General features: G+C 40.9%; 1 protein-coding gene across 1 annotated transcript in view; it reads right to left on the bottom strand.

The window, feature by feature from the left end:
- Window positions 1-1,047: 1,047 nt before the first annotated feature.
- The window catches only part of SIPA1L1 (signal induced proliferation associated 1 like 1), a 321,807-nt gene continuing 307,006 nt past the window's right edge, over window positions 1,048-15,848 (bottom strand). The window contains exons 22-25 of the mRNA XM_025042110.1: window positions 8,102-8,245; window positions 6,230-6,344; window positions 3,600-3,684; window positions 1,048-2,942 (exon numbers count right to left, since the gene is read on the bottom strand). Of these exons, the coding sequence (XP_024897878.1) occupies window positions 2,799-2,942; window positions 3,600-3,684; window positions 6,230-6,344; window positions 8,102-8,245 (488 nt within the window). The 3' untranslated portion in view covers window positions 1,048-2,798. The remainder of the gene's footprint in view (window positions 2,943-3,599; window positions 3,685-6,229; window positions 6,345-8,101; window positions 8,246-15,848) is intronic.

Here is a 15,848-nt window from a genome sequence, read left to right as displayed (position 1 = left end):
TTTAACAATGCCCAAGTCTTGTTACGTGTTTCTGACCGAGGTATACCATCTTGCACTTTAATCTCAGTTTTGTTCATTTTGGGGAAGCAGCACCAGACTGCTGCTGGACTGTGTCTACTGTGAGATCGGAACCTGTTCAGGACATTGTTCTACGTGTAACTAGGGCCAAATGACTCAAGCTTGCTGGACCTGTTTCCTTGGCCCTTGGACTATCATTTTTATCCCCATCCAAAGTTATTAATCCAACTCAACCCAATCTGTTTATAACCTGCATCGGATTCGAAGAATAACCAACTGGCCCCTCTAGTCAACCCCTGAATGAAGATCCTCCATCAATGTAGGCCCAGGAACTCCCAACTGAGGCCCAAACCCTCCAGAAATAATGCAGAAACCCTCCAAACCAGGTAAGAATCATTGTCTAAACAGACCCGTTTAGCTTGCTAATCAGAGTTATCTTGCAGCATCCATTCTTACCTTGTGTTGTTCATTCTAAAATTTGTAGAATTGTTGAACCAAATAAAAGAAACTCTACCATCAGCTCTCAATTAGCTGCACTACTGGAGAGGAACAATGACGTGGCAGATTTTAAAAATTTTGGCTTTGGAATGCAGTATTTTTCCAGTAGATTAACTTTTCTAATTATATTTTGCACAGTCTAATATTAACTGGCATTTGTATTCCCTGGGTACACCATATCTGGCATTGAGAATTGAGGGACACAGCAGAGGCAGTCCAAAAATGTGCTGGTCTCAGGGAATGACAATGTTATGATGGCAAATCCACACATGGATAATGAAGAGAGAACTAATTATAAAGTGCTCTGCAAATATTATATCCTAAGCAGAGAAGGCAAATTAGGAATTCTCTAAGGACATATAAACAGTAAAAAAAGCTTATTAAAATTTTAAAGGGCCAGAAATTTTCAAGAATCATCCTTAAGTGTTAATGGAGCCTAAGGAAGAGATTAGGATGCATCAGAGTCAGTGAGTTACTGGGTGGTCTTTCAAATAAAAAAGCCTCAAGCAATAATACCAATGTGTTTTAAAAGAGCGTTTAAAATGAATTTTATTGTTTGAATTTTACAAGTAGTCTTTAAAGGCTTCAAACAAGAACTCTGTTGCAAAACTCTAATAAATAGCTTGCCCCAAGTCCCCAAACAAAATATAAAACCAACTAAAAACTAAACTCAGAAGGATAAGCAAGCCTTCAGAATGCTTGGATGTTAGTGATATTTCTCATTTACAAAGAGATATCAGGCAATGTACAATCTCCTTCATACAAGTCAAAGAGAGAGACAAGTGAGATCTTTACAAAGCACTCTGAAATCTTTCTATTTCCATGATAGAAATGTCACCAGAAAAAAAAAAATCCCATGGAGAAATCGCAATCATGAATGAAACTGTAGCATAAAAGTCTGGCGGCATGGGTGGGGGAGAAGAGAGGACAACGTATCAGGAGAGAGGAATGAGTTGGGATTACTTGGGGCAGGGAACATCCAGGCAGATGACACTAGATTGCTGAACGTTCCCCCGCTAGACGAGAGTTGCCACTGAAGGGGCACAGTTGTCAGTTTAGTGACAGTTATAAAGGCTAGAAAGAGGGCCACCAGGGGCTCCCCTGGGGTCCCTAAACACTGGTGGGCCCAATGTCTCTGCTCTGCGGGACTGAGGGCCTTGGAACAATGGCCGGGGGCCCAAAGCAGCTGCATCACTAGACAGAAAAAGATGGCACATCAGCCATTTCTGCAGCAGAATCCTTTGGATGGCCACAACAGGATGCAGAGAATGCCGTGCTTAACTGGCACACTGGGACATGCAGGTTTCAAAAGCCCATTCTATTATCACGGTCATTGCTCCTAACAGGCAAGTATTGAAATTCACAATTTAACATTCACTTTTCCTAGTAACAAATATGGGTGAAATCTTGCTTTGCAGACAAGGATTTATTAGTTTATTAATACGATCATTTTGAGTGAGCTAAAAACGTAATTTTGCCACATTCTCGTCTTTAAAAATTTCGAACAAAAACTATACTTTTGACCAAAATGCATACGAATATTTGTTTGGAGCTACAAAGCTACAGAGAGATTGATTCCAGTTTGGTGGGATTCACTTAAGCCGAACGGGCTCTCGCTCTGAAAAGCACATAGCACCTGGGACCACCTCCCTGGAGAAAGGAAGGTGGAGGGAGCGATGTCACACAGGACGGAGAAGGGGCACGGCCCACAGGCACCACCTCTTCTCTCTGGTCCACTGACTTGCTATTGTTAAAGAACCCTGATCTTGCTAATCTGTCTCACACAGGTACAAACAGCCTTCCTCACTCAAGGGAGGTTGGCATTTTCTAAAAGCTCCTCCCGCCTCAGGCATTTTAGGAAGGAAGGTAAGAAAATCTCCTCTCCACTCCCCAAATAAATTTAAAAAAAAATTATTTCCTTAGGAACAATGACATTTGTCAGAATGAGGGAAAGCTTGGGTTACCTGAAATACTTAACAAAGAGCTGATGGAAATAGAGGCAGATGGGCCGGGGTTTGGGGGGCCCCTGGTCCTAGGCCCGGTTTCTTTTTAAATACATAACAGATATTGTGCAAAAAATAAAGACATTCACATTTTAGCAGTTAAACTTTTATTTTACTTTTTAAAATTTTTACTTTTTCTTTTCTACAAAAGGCAGATAATGATTGTTGATCTGCAATTGCTGTGCACTCACCAAAGAGGGCAAGCCAGAAGCGGAGGCGGGAGCCCCGAGAATGCGGCCAACGGTACAACCAGGGGGCCCCCCGTCCCCCTCTCCTGCCCTAGCTCATGTCTATGGTATTGAAGACCCATTCCGTGAACTTCTTCAGCTTGTCGGAGGCATTCTGGGACTCTTCCTGCAGCCTCAGGTTGTCCTCCCGCAAGTGCTGAACTTCTGCCTGAAGGTGGGCTTTGTCTTCTTTTTCCTGGGAGGCAGAACAGAAAAGGACTCAGAGGGGTGGCCCCAACTTGCTGGGCTGCTAGGAAGAGTGGCTATGGATCTGTCTGGACCCTTCGCCCACTTCTGCTCTTCAGTGCACTAAACATCTGTATACAAGGCCCAGTCCCGGGTGTCAGGATACTCTAACCCAGGAACAGAATTTCCAGAGAGATTCACTATAGGTTTATTTTGGAATGTAAATACTTAAATCATTATATGTATTTTAATGACTTTGTTAATAAGGAACGTCTTAAATTTTGGATTACTATTTTGGTGGCTGCTGTCTTAATATAGATAAAGCCACTCAAGAAACAAAAAAGATGCAAGTCTCCTGGCACGGAAGCCCAAATAACAATGACGACATGTGGGCCTGGGCTATTGACCCATTATACGAGGGGCGGGGAGGCCAGGAGAGGGCCGGCTGAGGTTCAAGGCCTTCACAAAAAAGGAACAATGAAGGCCTTCTCGCCCTATACGTGTCAGTGGGAACTGAGCTCCACGCAGCCCCCTAAACATGTGGGCACACCGAGAAAAAAGGGAAAACATCCACTTCTTATTTCACTAACACTACTTAAAAAGGGCTCTCACAGTTCAAGGGCAGTTTGCACAGACCAGGAGATCTACTTTGAGGATGCATTTTTACCTTCTTCAAATCTTCCCGAAGCATCTTCAACATCCCTTCCAGCTGGTCCACTTTAGAAGCCAGAGTGGGAGAGGAGTCTTTACTGCTGGGAACAAGAGACAAAAGCCCATGTTGGCGGCGGCCTCCATGGCTGGGTTTGTCGGGTTTGTTTGGCATTTTTTTAATGAGGAGGCTGTGTTTGTAAAATGGTTTTCAATGTCAAATTACTCAGTATGGTGACCCAATGTGCATTCTTCATTTCCAAAAAGAAAGTGGTAATTTTAACAAAAGGTTATATAAGCATGAACTACAGCCAATCATAGCTTCCTTTGTTAAAGATACTGTATTTTTGTGGCAAAAGAATATAGGACAATAAGTGAAAATGGTCTTTTTGGCAGCACAAGAGGTACTTTCTGGCAGATACAACTGACAATGAAATGATTCCTCTCTCTTCAGCTGCTTTAAGAGAACAGCTTCTCTTCTGAGTGCAGGTAGGAGGGTGGGGGAGGGGTGAGCTCCACCTTGGGGTAACTAGGATAGGGCAGGTCTCTGCGCCCACTTATCCAGTTGCAGCTAAGTCATCATGCTCACGTCTTGTCTAAATACCTTAAATATTTTTTAAAAATAAGGCGTATTTCAGAAGTTTGTCAGTCCAACCTTAATGTCTTGAATTCTTTGCTTTTATGATCAGCAAACTGGACCCACAATTTTCTCCCATTTTAAGTGGTAAGAGTGCCATGCTAGAGGATGAGAAGGCTACCCAACTGGCTCGACAGATGACATGCTGGGTAAGGGCTGAAGACCCTTGTCACCTGTTCTTCCCCGACTCTCCTCGACCTGAATTTAAGCTGTGTAAAGTTTGAGTGAGTTCCAGCTGGGTACAACCTCAGAGCTATGCAACCGAGGCTCTAAGACCTTCCACTGGGACAACATGCAGCTGCTTGTTTCCAGAGGTGGCGACTCCGAATTTTCAGTATCGTGGAATAAAAGGTATCCTTTACTTTAAAAATCAAAGTTCAAGTTAGAATTCCTGACCTAAAATGAGCTGTGTTGATATCTTCTGCTAATTCTAGATCCACAAGCCCAAAGAAATGGAATGATAAATGACCTTCAAACTTCTAACCAATTAAAAGCTGACACTAAATGGATTTTAAAAGGCAAGTGGTCCGTAGCGATCCACAACCATACAGTACAGTACAACGAACTGGTCAGATTTGGATGGCTTGAGGGCCAAAGAGTGGTAGAATAAGGGTTGTGCTGAACAGAATCACGGAGAAGGGGAAGTGGGGGCGTCCTTCACAGCCACCGAACCTATCCTCAACTTCTGGCACACCTGCTGCAGCCACCGCAGATGTCAGGATTGAAGCAACTCTCAGTAGCCTAGCTTGACTTCTGGAGGTTTTCAAAATGAATTCTGTGTCTGCATGAACAGTTTTTCAAAATATGTATCACCCCATCTGCATGTGTTCATCCATATTGAACAAAGAAAGAGCCAGTCATTACATTTGTCTTGTGCTTCTACAAAGCTTTAGAAACTGTTCAATAATCCTTTCTTAGGAAAATGGACTTTGCTCATATAGAAGTCCTTATTAGAGACCCCACTCTAAGAAGGTACATTTTGGGCCACATCCACCCCTAATTTTTTTAAGTTCTTAGCAGCCAAACTCACTCTTCCAGCTGTCCAAGTGGTAAAGATGAATGCAGTATCTTGTGTTCCCTTGCAGATTTGCTCTGAGAAATCTTCAAGCATAAGCCCATGGTATATTTGCACAATCTATACCAACCTCAGTTTTCTTGTTATGGTCTGTTTCTGCCCAAGTTTTATAGATACCTGGCTTCTTAATCACCCTCAAAAGGTTTTAAGGGAAGAGGTTTCAAATTGATGAAATTATTCTGCATCAAGAAGTGTTTATTACTGTGTTCTATGGCTAACTCCTGGGATGCCTTAATATACAGTAAGTTCACAAGGTTGCAGAACCTATCAAGGGCATTAAGTGAAATGATGTATAACAACTAATTTTACCACAGGCTAATTGACATAACCAAGAGTTAAGTTCCTATGGCATCTCGTCAATGGTATTCAAGGAACTGCTGTATAGTAATATCACATGTATAGCCCATCCCCTCGCCACTTAAATTTTGGGAAAAAAGTCTCTGCACAGTTAAACAGTTTTCTTAACTCATAATAAAACTCTCTGGACCTCAGTTACTGCTATTTCTTTTACATACAATCTTAACTATCCTGGTGACCCAGATCTAGTATCGACCTAAAGAAGCATGTTGGAGCTGCTAAGACACAGGCATGTTTACAACATAACCAACTAAAGCTGAGGAAGAGACTCAAAAACCAGTCTCAAGGACATACTGCACAGGAATCTGGGGATGTTTATCTTAATTATCCTGGAGGGTGTAAATGTATTATGGCATTAAACAATGAATATTCATAATTATGACTTTACGCCATCAAGGACAGTTTGCATTTACAGTATTAAGTTACAAAGTGTTCTAGCTAAAATGTGAAGTGCCTTGCTCTGCGGTGATGAGCTTCATTTAGCTAATCCATGTGGCCTCTATCTACTCTGTCCTATTTGCTGGCACTAGTGTAGGTGAAGCATGGTGCAGAGTGGTGACCGTACCACTGGGTGACCAACCTGCTATAGGACTTCATCTGGGCCAGAGCCTGGTCCTCAAGCTGGTCACTGTTGGATGCAGCACTCAAGGGGCGATGGTTTTCATCGCTAGCAGCAAAGAATGAGGCTCTCTGGACTGGAAAGAGATAAGAAACTATTCAGTATTTTGGAAACACATCCTGGGCCCTATATATCAAGTCAGCAACTGGCCACAGTGACAGTCGTCTAATCAATGTGCGGGGAGGCACTGGAACCTTCATAGGAAAAAATTATTCTACGTTAAGCTGTAAGAAGATAGTACCATTGTAATTTCCCTTTAAAAAAATAGTTGTAAATCAATTTTTAATCTTCCTTTTTCTCTTGCTCATCAAAGTAGCATCCTGTGAAATGTTTCCCTGGAAACAGGCCTTGTACCAAATTTCCAGACCAAGGCTTTCCACTCTGTGATGATATAAAAATCCATTAAAGGCTAGTATTAAGCTTCTTGAAATATGTTTTCCACAAGACACCTGGACACCTTGGTGGGCTTTAACCTAAGTCCACACCACATGTGCTTCAAAATATACCAACTTAAAAGTTAAGCCAAGGAAATAGATCAAATTTTTAAAAACCTCCCATGAGAAACACAAAACTTCTATCGTTTTATATGTGTGTATGTACATACACACGCACACAGGAGAGTGACCAAAAAATTGAAATTTAAAATGAAGAGATGAAATACTGCCATTTGCGACAACATGGATAGACCTTGAGGTAATCATGCTAAGCGAAATAAGCCAGACAGAAAAAAATGGAAAACCATATGATATCACTTATATGTGGGATATAAACCTAAAAGCAACAAACGAACAGGACAAACAAGTAGAGACTCACAGACATGGACAATAGACTAGTCAGAAAGGATGGGGAAGGGGGAGTTAGATGGGATAAAAGAGGTCAAATATGTAAAACTGGAAGTTATGTAAATTACATCAAGTGAATAAAAAATAAAATGAAGTTAGTTCTGGGGTCTGCCGTCAGCTAAAATGGGGATTTCTTGTTGACTGCTTCATGGTTGCCCAGCTTCTGAATTCTGTGGCCTAATCAATTTCTCCTGAATATTGGTGCTTGACTGCATAGCTACTTTCAATTCTTCAAGAGCAATAAAAACAAACAAAAACCCTAAACAAATCATCTGGTATCATCCTTATTTTATAAATAACTAACTAACACCAGAAATTTGGAATGATAATCTTAGAATAAACTCGGTCTATTTAAAAAAAAAAAAGGCACTTAGCAACCTGATGCCAACATACAAGACAGCATTACATTTTTTATATGTCAGCAAACCAGGTCAGCACCAGTCTAAGGACCCGCATTTAAGAACCACCAGCCTAAGGCTGGTGCACAGCCAGTGGGCTGGCACGAGAACAATGCGGACAGAAAATGTGCTACCACACATGGGAGAGGTGGATGAGAAGGGCAAAGGCAGCACCTGACATTTGTCGGACTGGGGCAGGGCGAGCATCCTAACAGACCCAACTGTGTATTTAGCAATGATGTCTTTACGACGTGATGAAAGACCATGTTCTTTTCAGTCCACTGACAGCTGGGATTCCCCTACAGTCTGCCCTTCTCATATAAGGGACAGGAGGTGGGGGGAGGCGCAGGTATCATGTTATGAATTCCTACGTAGAGGAAACATCAGGCCCCATCTGATTAAATCAGACGATGCGCACCCCTGCTGAGTGCTCAATAACTGTTAGCTCAATTCATCTCCGGCTGTGCCGGTGAAGTGCACGTGCCGTCAGTGTGCCCAAAGAAGCAGAGTGAACAGACCTGACCTGAACACTGACGCCGCCCACACCTCAGCATGGCCCCGCCAGGCCCTGCTCAGATCTTCCTGGGACTCACCCTCATAGGCCTTGGCAGCATCCACCAAGTTGGACCAATCCAAATCCGCAGCAGCGTCCGGCAGGGGCATCAGGCCGGGGTCGGGCATGGGCCTTCGGGTCTCCTGCACGTCTGTGAGGGAGCTGTCAGAGGCTGAGAACTCTCCTGCGAGAAGAGACGAGGGATAAGACACTTTCTGTGCCCACAGGGGAACCACGTAAGAGCTTACTCAGTTCCTGTTACCATAATGGATCTGTAAGTCATTTGTTACATAGAATCAGTTTCTAGTCTAGCAGGCCGTCAATGGCCATTATTAAGCTGAGCTAAACCATGAATTGGCTTTCTCCAGTCCTAAATCATTTTTTTATAACCTCCCACTATCTCATTTCTAGTAGTGTGAGTCATGGAAAAGTTAGTTTTGCACCAAGGCAACATGTCTGCTTTTGTGGGAGCTCTGTCTACAGTGGGGCCCAGTGGCTTGCTTTTCCTCACAGAGCCAAGGCATTCAGGCTGAATAAAGAGGCCTTCTTTTTCTCAAGGACATGATAAGCAACTCGGGGTCAGTTCTGGATTATAGCAGTCCTACGTCCTGAGCCCCTTCTAAGGTGACAATTTTTAAAATACAAATATTAAGCCATCCTGACAACTAACCTGTGCTTAGCCCGGGGCAGAGAGGAACAGCACCGTGAGCCACTCTATGCCATATGAGGGCACGCTGCCAGCGCTCAAGTTCACGTAGGCGGAGAACAGAGAGGGAGGGTTGGTGGGGCTCATGAAATGTAAATGCTCTCAAGAGGGCAGAAGCTGGGGTGGAAACGGGCAGAGTGCGCAATTTCACAAGAGGGGCCACGCTCAGAATGTGACGGTAACACTAAAATTGCAGAACCAAAAGGGGAGCTCTCAGTTAAAATCTGTAAGCAGATTCCAGAAATACCTGTTTACAAGGAGTTAAAAAGTCTTGTCAATTATGAGCCTGGTAAACCAGAATATATTTAGTGCTTGTTTTCCCTTTCAAATTACATAAAGAACTGCTCTGAAGTGCAGCTGCTAGTTATTAATGTGCTTAAAATTAGCAAAATTATGAGTAAATGGAAATCAACAAATTCGCCAGATATTAAATATCTCAGTTCTATTTAAACTTGCTCCCACCAAGGGTAAGTAGGTGGAACGGACAATTTTGTGTGTCATTCACAATCCTTCTGCCCTTTTATTGCTAGGATCCAAATTTCTAGTGTGGGGGAAAAAGAAGTCACCTCCCCCTACCGCCCGAACACATTTCAGTGGTAGCAACACCACACGAGGTCAGGGCTGAGGGATCAGCCCAACAAGGACCGCGCAGGACGAGGGATCACTGCGCTGCTGCCCCACTGTCAGGAAGGCATGAAGACGTGATGGGAAGGAGCTCGGAGAAGGAGCCTTGCTGCTTCCCTTCCTCAAGGCTGGGCCTTTAACCCCAGGCTTCCTCAGCTGACCAATGACTGGGGGTGGATGGGTGGGGTTCTGGGCTACTCTCTTAGAATGTAAGCTTCCAGAAGTCAGAGCCTACTTTGACATGACACATGCAGAGAAGCCTTCGCAAAGGTTTTATTTTATGGCTGCAGGGGTTAAAAATATGCCAAGAAATAAGAGAAGCTTTCAAGGTAGGCAGGAAGTTGTAGGAGCGATTAACTTCAGGAGAGAGTGGCCCCATGTGGGGATGAAAGGGAGTAGAGGTTTCTGGCATATTAGGTCACTACCAGGAGGTTTTTTCTAGAGTCCAGATGGTAAAAAGTAGACATTTTATGTGTCATTTTTGGTTCTTTGGGGGTGACCTTCTGGAGCAAAGAGAAATCAGACTCAAGCTGCAGTCAGATGCGGGGAGGGAGAAGGGAAGGCTGACATGATCCCCGAGTGATGTCTGCCAGGGGTGAGGTAGGAAACAGCAGGGTGGAGATGATGGTGGAACATTCATTAGAGTGAGCTGAGAGCTCACAAATGATTCCAGGAGAAAGCAAACTGGGCAAGTAGCAGATTTAAAGAAAATATTGCTTTGAGAAGAAAAAGAAGGAGGTGTGGGTATAAATGGACACAGATTCCTAGAAAAAAGGTGGGGGGCAGAAGCAAGGTGGGGTTATAGCCACGTGAATAATAAACAATCGGGAACACAGGTTCCATAACAGGTGTCTGCTGTGCTGGGTCACAGCAGGTACAGAACTTTAAAATAGAGCTGGACAGAGAGGGAAAGGAAAAGAACAAATTTAAATCCGTATTCACAGAATATGGGCCTTAATAAAATTGGGATCTAGTTAGGTCACAAAGCAAACGGCATTTATGAACCAAAGGCAAGAACATGGTAGTGCCCCGTCATCAATATGCCTTTTCTTAAAATAATACTTACTTACTCACTGAATGAATGAGTCAACAAATGAGAGGTTGACACCGCAGGCAGTATCCTCACAGCCTCGGAAAGACAGAGAACGAACAAAGACATGCCTAGGTTCTTATGGTGGAAGGAGCTAGTGGATACCATCTCTAAGAAATAACTAGTCTACTGTTAGCCAAATTTACCCAATCATAACAGCAGCTAGAATGTTTGGTAAAAATACTAATTCCCAAAATATATCTTTGCATTCAAATTCAGGAGGTTTTGGGGAATCTGTATTTTTAACAAAGATCCAATAGGGCAGCTTTTACACACATCTGGTGCCCTGGTTTTTGTGGCTGCCACCCATGGGATGTCCCTTGATTGCCTGGCTCTGGTGACCAGCAGGCTTGCATTCCTGTGTCCCATGGAACTGTAACAACTGGAGAGAGATTTCTTGGCAGGATATCACATCGATGCAATGTACAGACAGCAGATTAAAACAGACTCCAGTCTTCCTGTGAAAGAAGCTTATTTGCTTGATCTAGAGCTTTGGCCTAGTGGCAGGCTTCAGGTTTGGCACACAACTGGGGGCTGGCCTATAAAGGGGCTGATGGGTGCCATCTTTGCTCTCTTCCTCTGCCGTACTTCAGTCACCAGCATCTCCCAGAAGCTTATATATTCATCTGGCACCCCAATTTTATGGCACCTCTAGATTATCTGGATCTGGTGACTAGCAGGGCTTATGCTGTGGTCCCACAGGACTACATATATTTGCATACTTTAAAAGCTGCTCCCAGAGGCTCTGACTTCCAGGTGTCTGAATCTAGGTGCTGACTGAGATGCCCCTCTCTGGGACCCTGACGGGACTTGGCGCACCCTCAACTACGGAGAGTCACTAAAAATAAAGTTTGCTGCTTGGACGTCAGCAAGGTTTCAGAGAAAACAGTGAGGGCAGGTGTGAATGATAAGGTTCATCCCTTACATGAGGCCACTCCTTCAAGACTGGGAGAGGAGGCTGTTTCATGTAATGCACAGAAACCAATACAGAGAGTTCAAGAAGATGAAGAAGCAGAGGAATACGTTTTAAACGAAAACACAAGATAAAACCTCAGAAAAAAACCTTAATAAAATGGGAGTTATTAACCTGATCAAGAGTTAAAAATAATTGTCATAAAGTTGCTCACCGAGATTGGAAGAACAGATGAACAAAGTGAGAACTTCAATGAAGAGAAAATATACGGAAAGTACTAAATAGAAGTCACAGAGCTAAAGAATGGAGGAAGCATAAAAAAAGAGACCAGTAAACTCAAAGACAAGGTAATGGAACTTGATCAGAGCAGCAAAAAGGAAAAAGGATATGAAAAAAAAAGAGTGAAGACAGCTTAGGGGACTTATAGGACAACATCAAACAGACCAACATTCACATTAGAAAAGTCCTAGAAGGAGAAAAGAGAGAGAAAGAGGAACATAACTTGTTGGAAGAAATAATGGCTGAAAACTTTCCTAACCCAGGGAAGGAAACAGACATCCAGATCCAAAAAGTCCAGAGAGTTCCAAGTAAGATGAACCCAAATGGACCCACACCCAGACACATCATAATTAAAATGTCAAAAGTTAAAGACAAGGAGAGAATCTTAAAAGCAGCAAGAAGAAAACAACTGGTTAGATACAGGGGAGCCCACATAGGGCCATGAGCAGATTTTCCAGCAGAAACTTTGCGGCCAGGAAGTAGCAGCACGATACAGTCAAAGTCCTGAATGAAGAAAAGTTCCAATCAAGAATATACTACCTGGTGAAGTCAGAATTGAAGAGAAAAAGTTTTCCAGAGGAGTAAAAGCTAAAGGAGTTCAACATAACTAGATTGGCCTTACAAGAAATGTTAAAAGGATATCTTTATGTTGAAAAGAATGGGTGTTTTCAAGAAGACATGAAAGTATTAATTCTCACTGGAAAAGGTAAATATATAGTAATGACGGTAGGTTAATCATATATAAAGCTAGGATAAAGGTCAAAAGAAAAAAGAAGTAAAAATAAAAAGATATAAATTGTGACATCAAAAACAAAGTGTTGGGGGAGAGAGTAAAAGTGTAGAGCTTTAGAAAGCATTTAAACTTAAGTTGTTATCAACTGGAAATAGACTGTTAGAAATAAAAGATGTTATATGTAAGCCTCATGGTATCCACAAAGCACCTGTAGTATATACACAAAAGATAAAGAGAAAGGAATCTAAGCTTACCACTACAAAAAGTCATCAAAGCACAAAGAGAGCAAGAAAAAAGGAACAGAGGACTTACAAAACAGAAAAAAAAAACCAAAATGGCAATAAGTACATATTTATAAAAAATTACTTTAGATATAAATGGACTAAATTCTCTAACCAAAAGATATATAGTGGCTCAATAAATAAACAAGACCCATCTATATGCTGCCTACAAGATACTCACTTCAGATGTAAGGACACACACAGACTAAAAGTGAAGGGATGGAAAAAGATATCCCAGGCAAATGGAAACCAAAAGAAAGCTGGGGTAGCTATACTTATATCAGATGAAATGGACTTTAAAACAAAGACTGTCATAAAAGACAAAGAGGGCATTAAATAATGATAAAGGGGTCATCAACCCAACAAGCTATTAACATTTGGAATTATGTACACTATATCATAGGAGCACCTAAATATAAAAAGAAAATATTAACAGCCCTACAGGAAGAAATAGACAGCAATACAATCACGGTATGGGACTTTAATATTCCATTTATATCAATGGATAGACAATCCAGTCAGAAAAGCAATAAGGAAACATTGGCCTTAAACGACAGATTAACCCAGATTGACTTAACACACATATAAAAAACATTCCACCCAAAAGCAACACAATACACATTCTTTTCAAGTGCACATGGAATGTTATCCAAGACAGATTACATGGAAGTCTACAAAGCAAGTCTTAATGAATTTAAAATGGTTGAAATCATATGAAGCATCTTTTCCCACACAATGGTACGAAACTTTGATTACAAGCAAATGAAAATTCACAAATATGTGGGGTTTAAACATTTTACTGAATAACCTATGGGACAAAGAAGAATCAAAAGGGAAATGAAAAAATACTGAGACAAGTGAAAATGGAAACACAACATACCAAAGCTTTTGGGACGCATCAAAACAGTTGTAAGAGGGAAGTTCATAAATGCCTACATAGAGAAACAAGAAAAATCTCAAATAACCTAATTTTACACCTCAAGGATACAGAAAAAGAAGAACAAATGAAGCCCAAATTAGTAGAAGGAAATAAATGAAACAGAGACTTAAAAAAATAGAGATTAATGAAATCAAGAACTGGTTCTTTGAAAAGATAAACAAAATAGATAAACCTCTAATTGGACTCACTGAGAAAGGGGGATTCATAAAATCAGAACTGAAAGAGGAGATATTACAACTGATACCACAGAAATAAAAGAGATCGTGCGACTACTATGAATAATTATATGCTAACAAGTTGGACAACCTAGAAGAAATAGATAAATCCCTAGAAACATATGACCTACAAAGACTGAATCATGAAGAAATACAAAATCTGAACAGACGTATTACTAGTAAGGAGACTGACACAGTAATCACAAACCTCCAACAAACAAAAGTCCAAGACCAGAGGGCTTTACAGGTGAATTCTACCAAATGTTCCAAAAAGAACTGATACCCAACTTTCTCAAATTCTTCCAAAAAATGGAAGCAGAGGGAATAGTTCCACACTCATTTATGAGGCCAAAATTACCCTGATAAGAAAACTAGATAGAGATGTCACAAGAAAATTACAGGCCGATCTGCCTGATGAACAGAGATGCAGAAATCCTCAACAAAATATTAGCAGACTGAATTCAACAAGACATTAACAGGATCATACACCACGATAAAGTAGGATTTATTCCAGGGATGTGATGATAGTTCAACATCCACAAATCAATGCATTAACACATTAATGACATGAAGTATAAGAATCATATGATAATTGCAATAGATGCAGAAAAAGCATTTGACAAAATTCAACATCCATTTATGATTAAAACTCTCAACATAGTACATATAGAGGGAACATAATATAACAAAGGCCACATATAATAAGTGTACAGCTAACATTATACTCAATGGTGGAAAGGTGAAAGCTTTTCCTCTAAGGTCTCAAACAAGGCAAGGATGCCCACTCTCACCACTTTTATTCAACACAGTATTGGAAGTCCTAGCCACGGCAGTTAAGACAAGAAGTTATTAAATAAAGGGCATCAAAATAGGAAAGGATGAAGTAAAACTATTTGCAGATGACATATGAGAGAACCCTAAAGACTCCACTAAAAAACTCTAAGAACTAATAAATGAATTCAGTAAAGTTGCAGGATACGAAATCATTACACAAAAATCTGTTGCGTTTCTATACACTAATAACTGTAAGGAAGAGAAATTAAGAAAACAATTCCATTTACAATTGCATCAAAAAGAATAAAATACCGAGGAATAAATTTAACCAAGGAAGTAAAAGACGTGTACTCTGAAAACAATACGAACTTGATGAAAAAAACTGAAGATGGCACAAATAAATGGAAGGACATACCATACTGACGGACTGGAAGAATTAATACCATTAAAATGTCTAAATTATGCAAAGCAATCTACAGATTCAATGCAATCCCTATCAAAATACTAATGGCATTTTCCACAGAACTAAAAAAAAAATCCTAAAATTGCAATGTAATCACAAAAGACTCCAAATACCAAAGCAATTTTGGGAAAGAAGAACAAAGCTGGAGGCATCACATTTCCTCATTTCAAACTATATTACAAAGCTATAGTAATCAAAACATTATAGTATTGGTATAAAAGCAGACATATACAACAATGAAACAGAATAAAGAGTCCAGAAATAAACCCACACATATATGGTTAATTAATTTCAACACAGGAGCCAAGAACAAACAATGGGAAAGGGACAGTCTCTCTAATAAACACATGCGAAAGAATGAATATGGACCATTATCTTATACCATACAGAAAAGTTAACTCAAAATGGATGAAACACTTGAATGTAAGACCTGAAAACAAACTCCTAGTGGAAAACATAGGTGGTAATTTCAAAACCCACCGCTCTTGGACACACCCCTTCAAATCAGTTATGGTGATGACAGTGGTTATGGCAATAATTTTTTTAGATTTGACACCAAAAGCAAAAATAAACAAGTAGGACTATATCAAACTAAAAAGCTCTACACAGCAAAGAAACCATCAACAAAATGAAAAAATAACCTACTGAGTGGGGAAAAATATTTTCAAATCATGTATCTGATAAGAGATTAATATTCGAAATATATACACGACTCACAACGCAATAGCAAAAACCAAATGATCTGATTAAAAAACGGGCAGAGGACCTG

This window comes from Pteropus alecto, unplaced genomic scaffold, assembly GCF_000325575.1.
Source record: "Pteropus alecto unplaced genomic scaffold, ASM32557v1 scaffold8, whole genome shotgun sequence".
NCBI classification, from domain to species: Eukaryota; Metazoa; Chordata; class Mammalia; order Chiroptera; family Pteropodidae; genus Pteropus; species Pteropus alecto.
The sequence above is the reverse complement of the archived record's forward strand: the minus strand, read 5'-3'. Positions and strand labels throughout refer to the sequence as shown.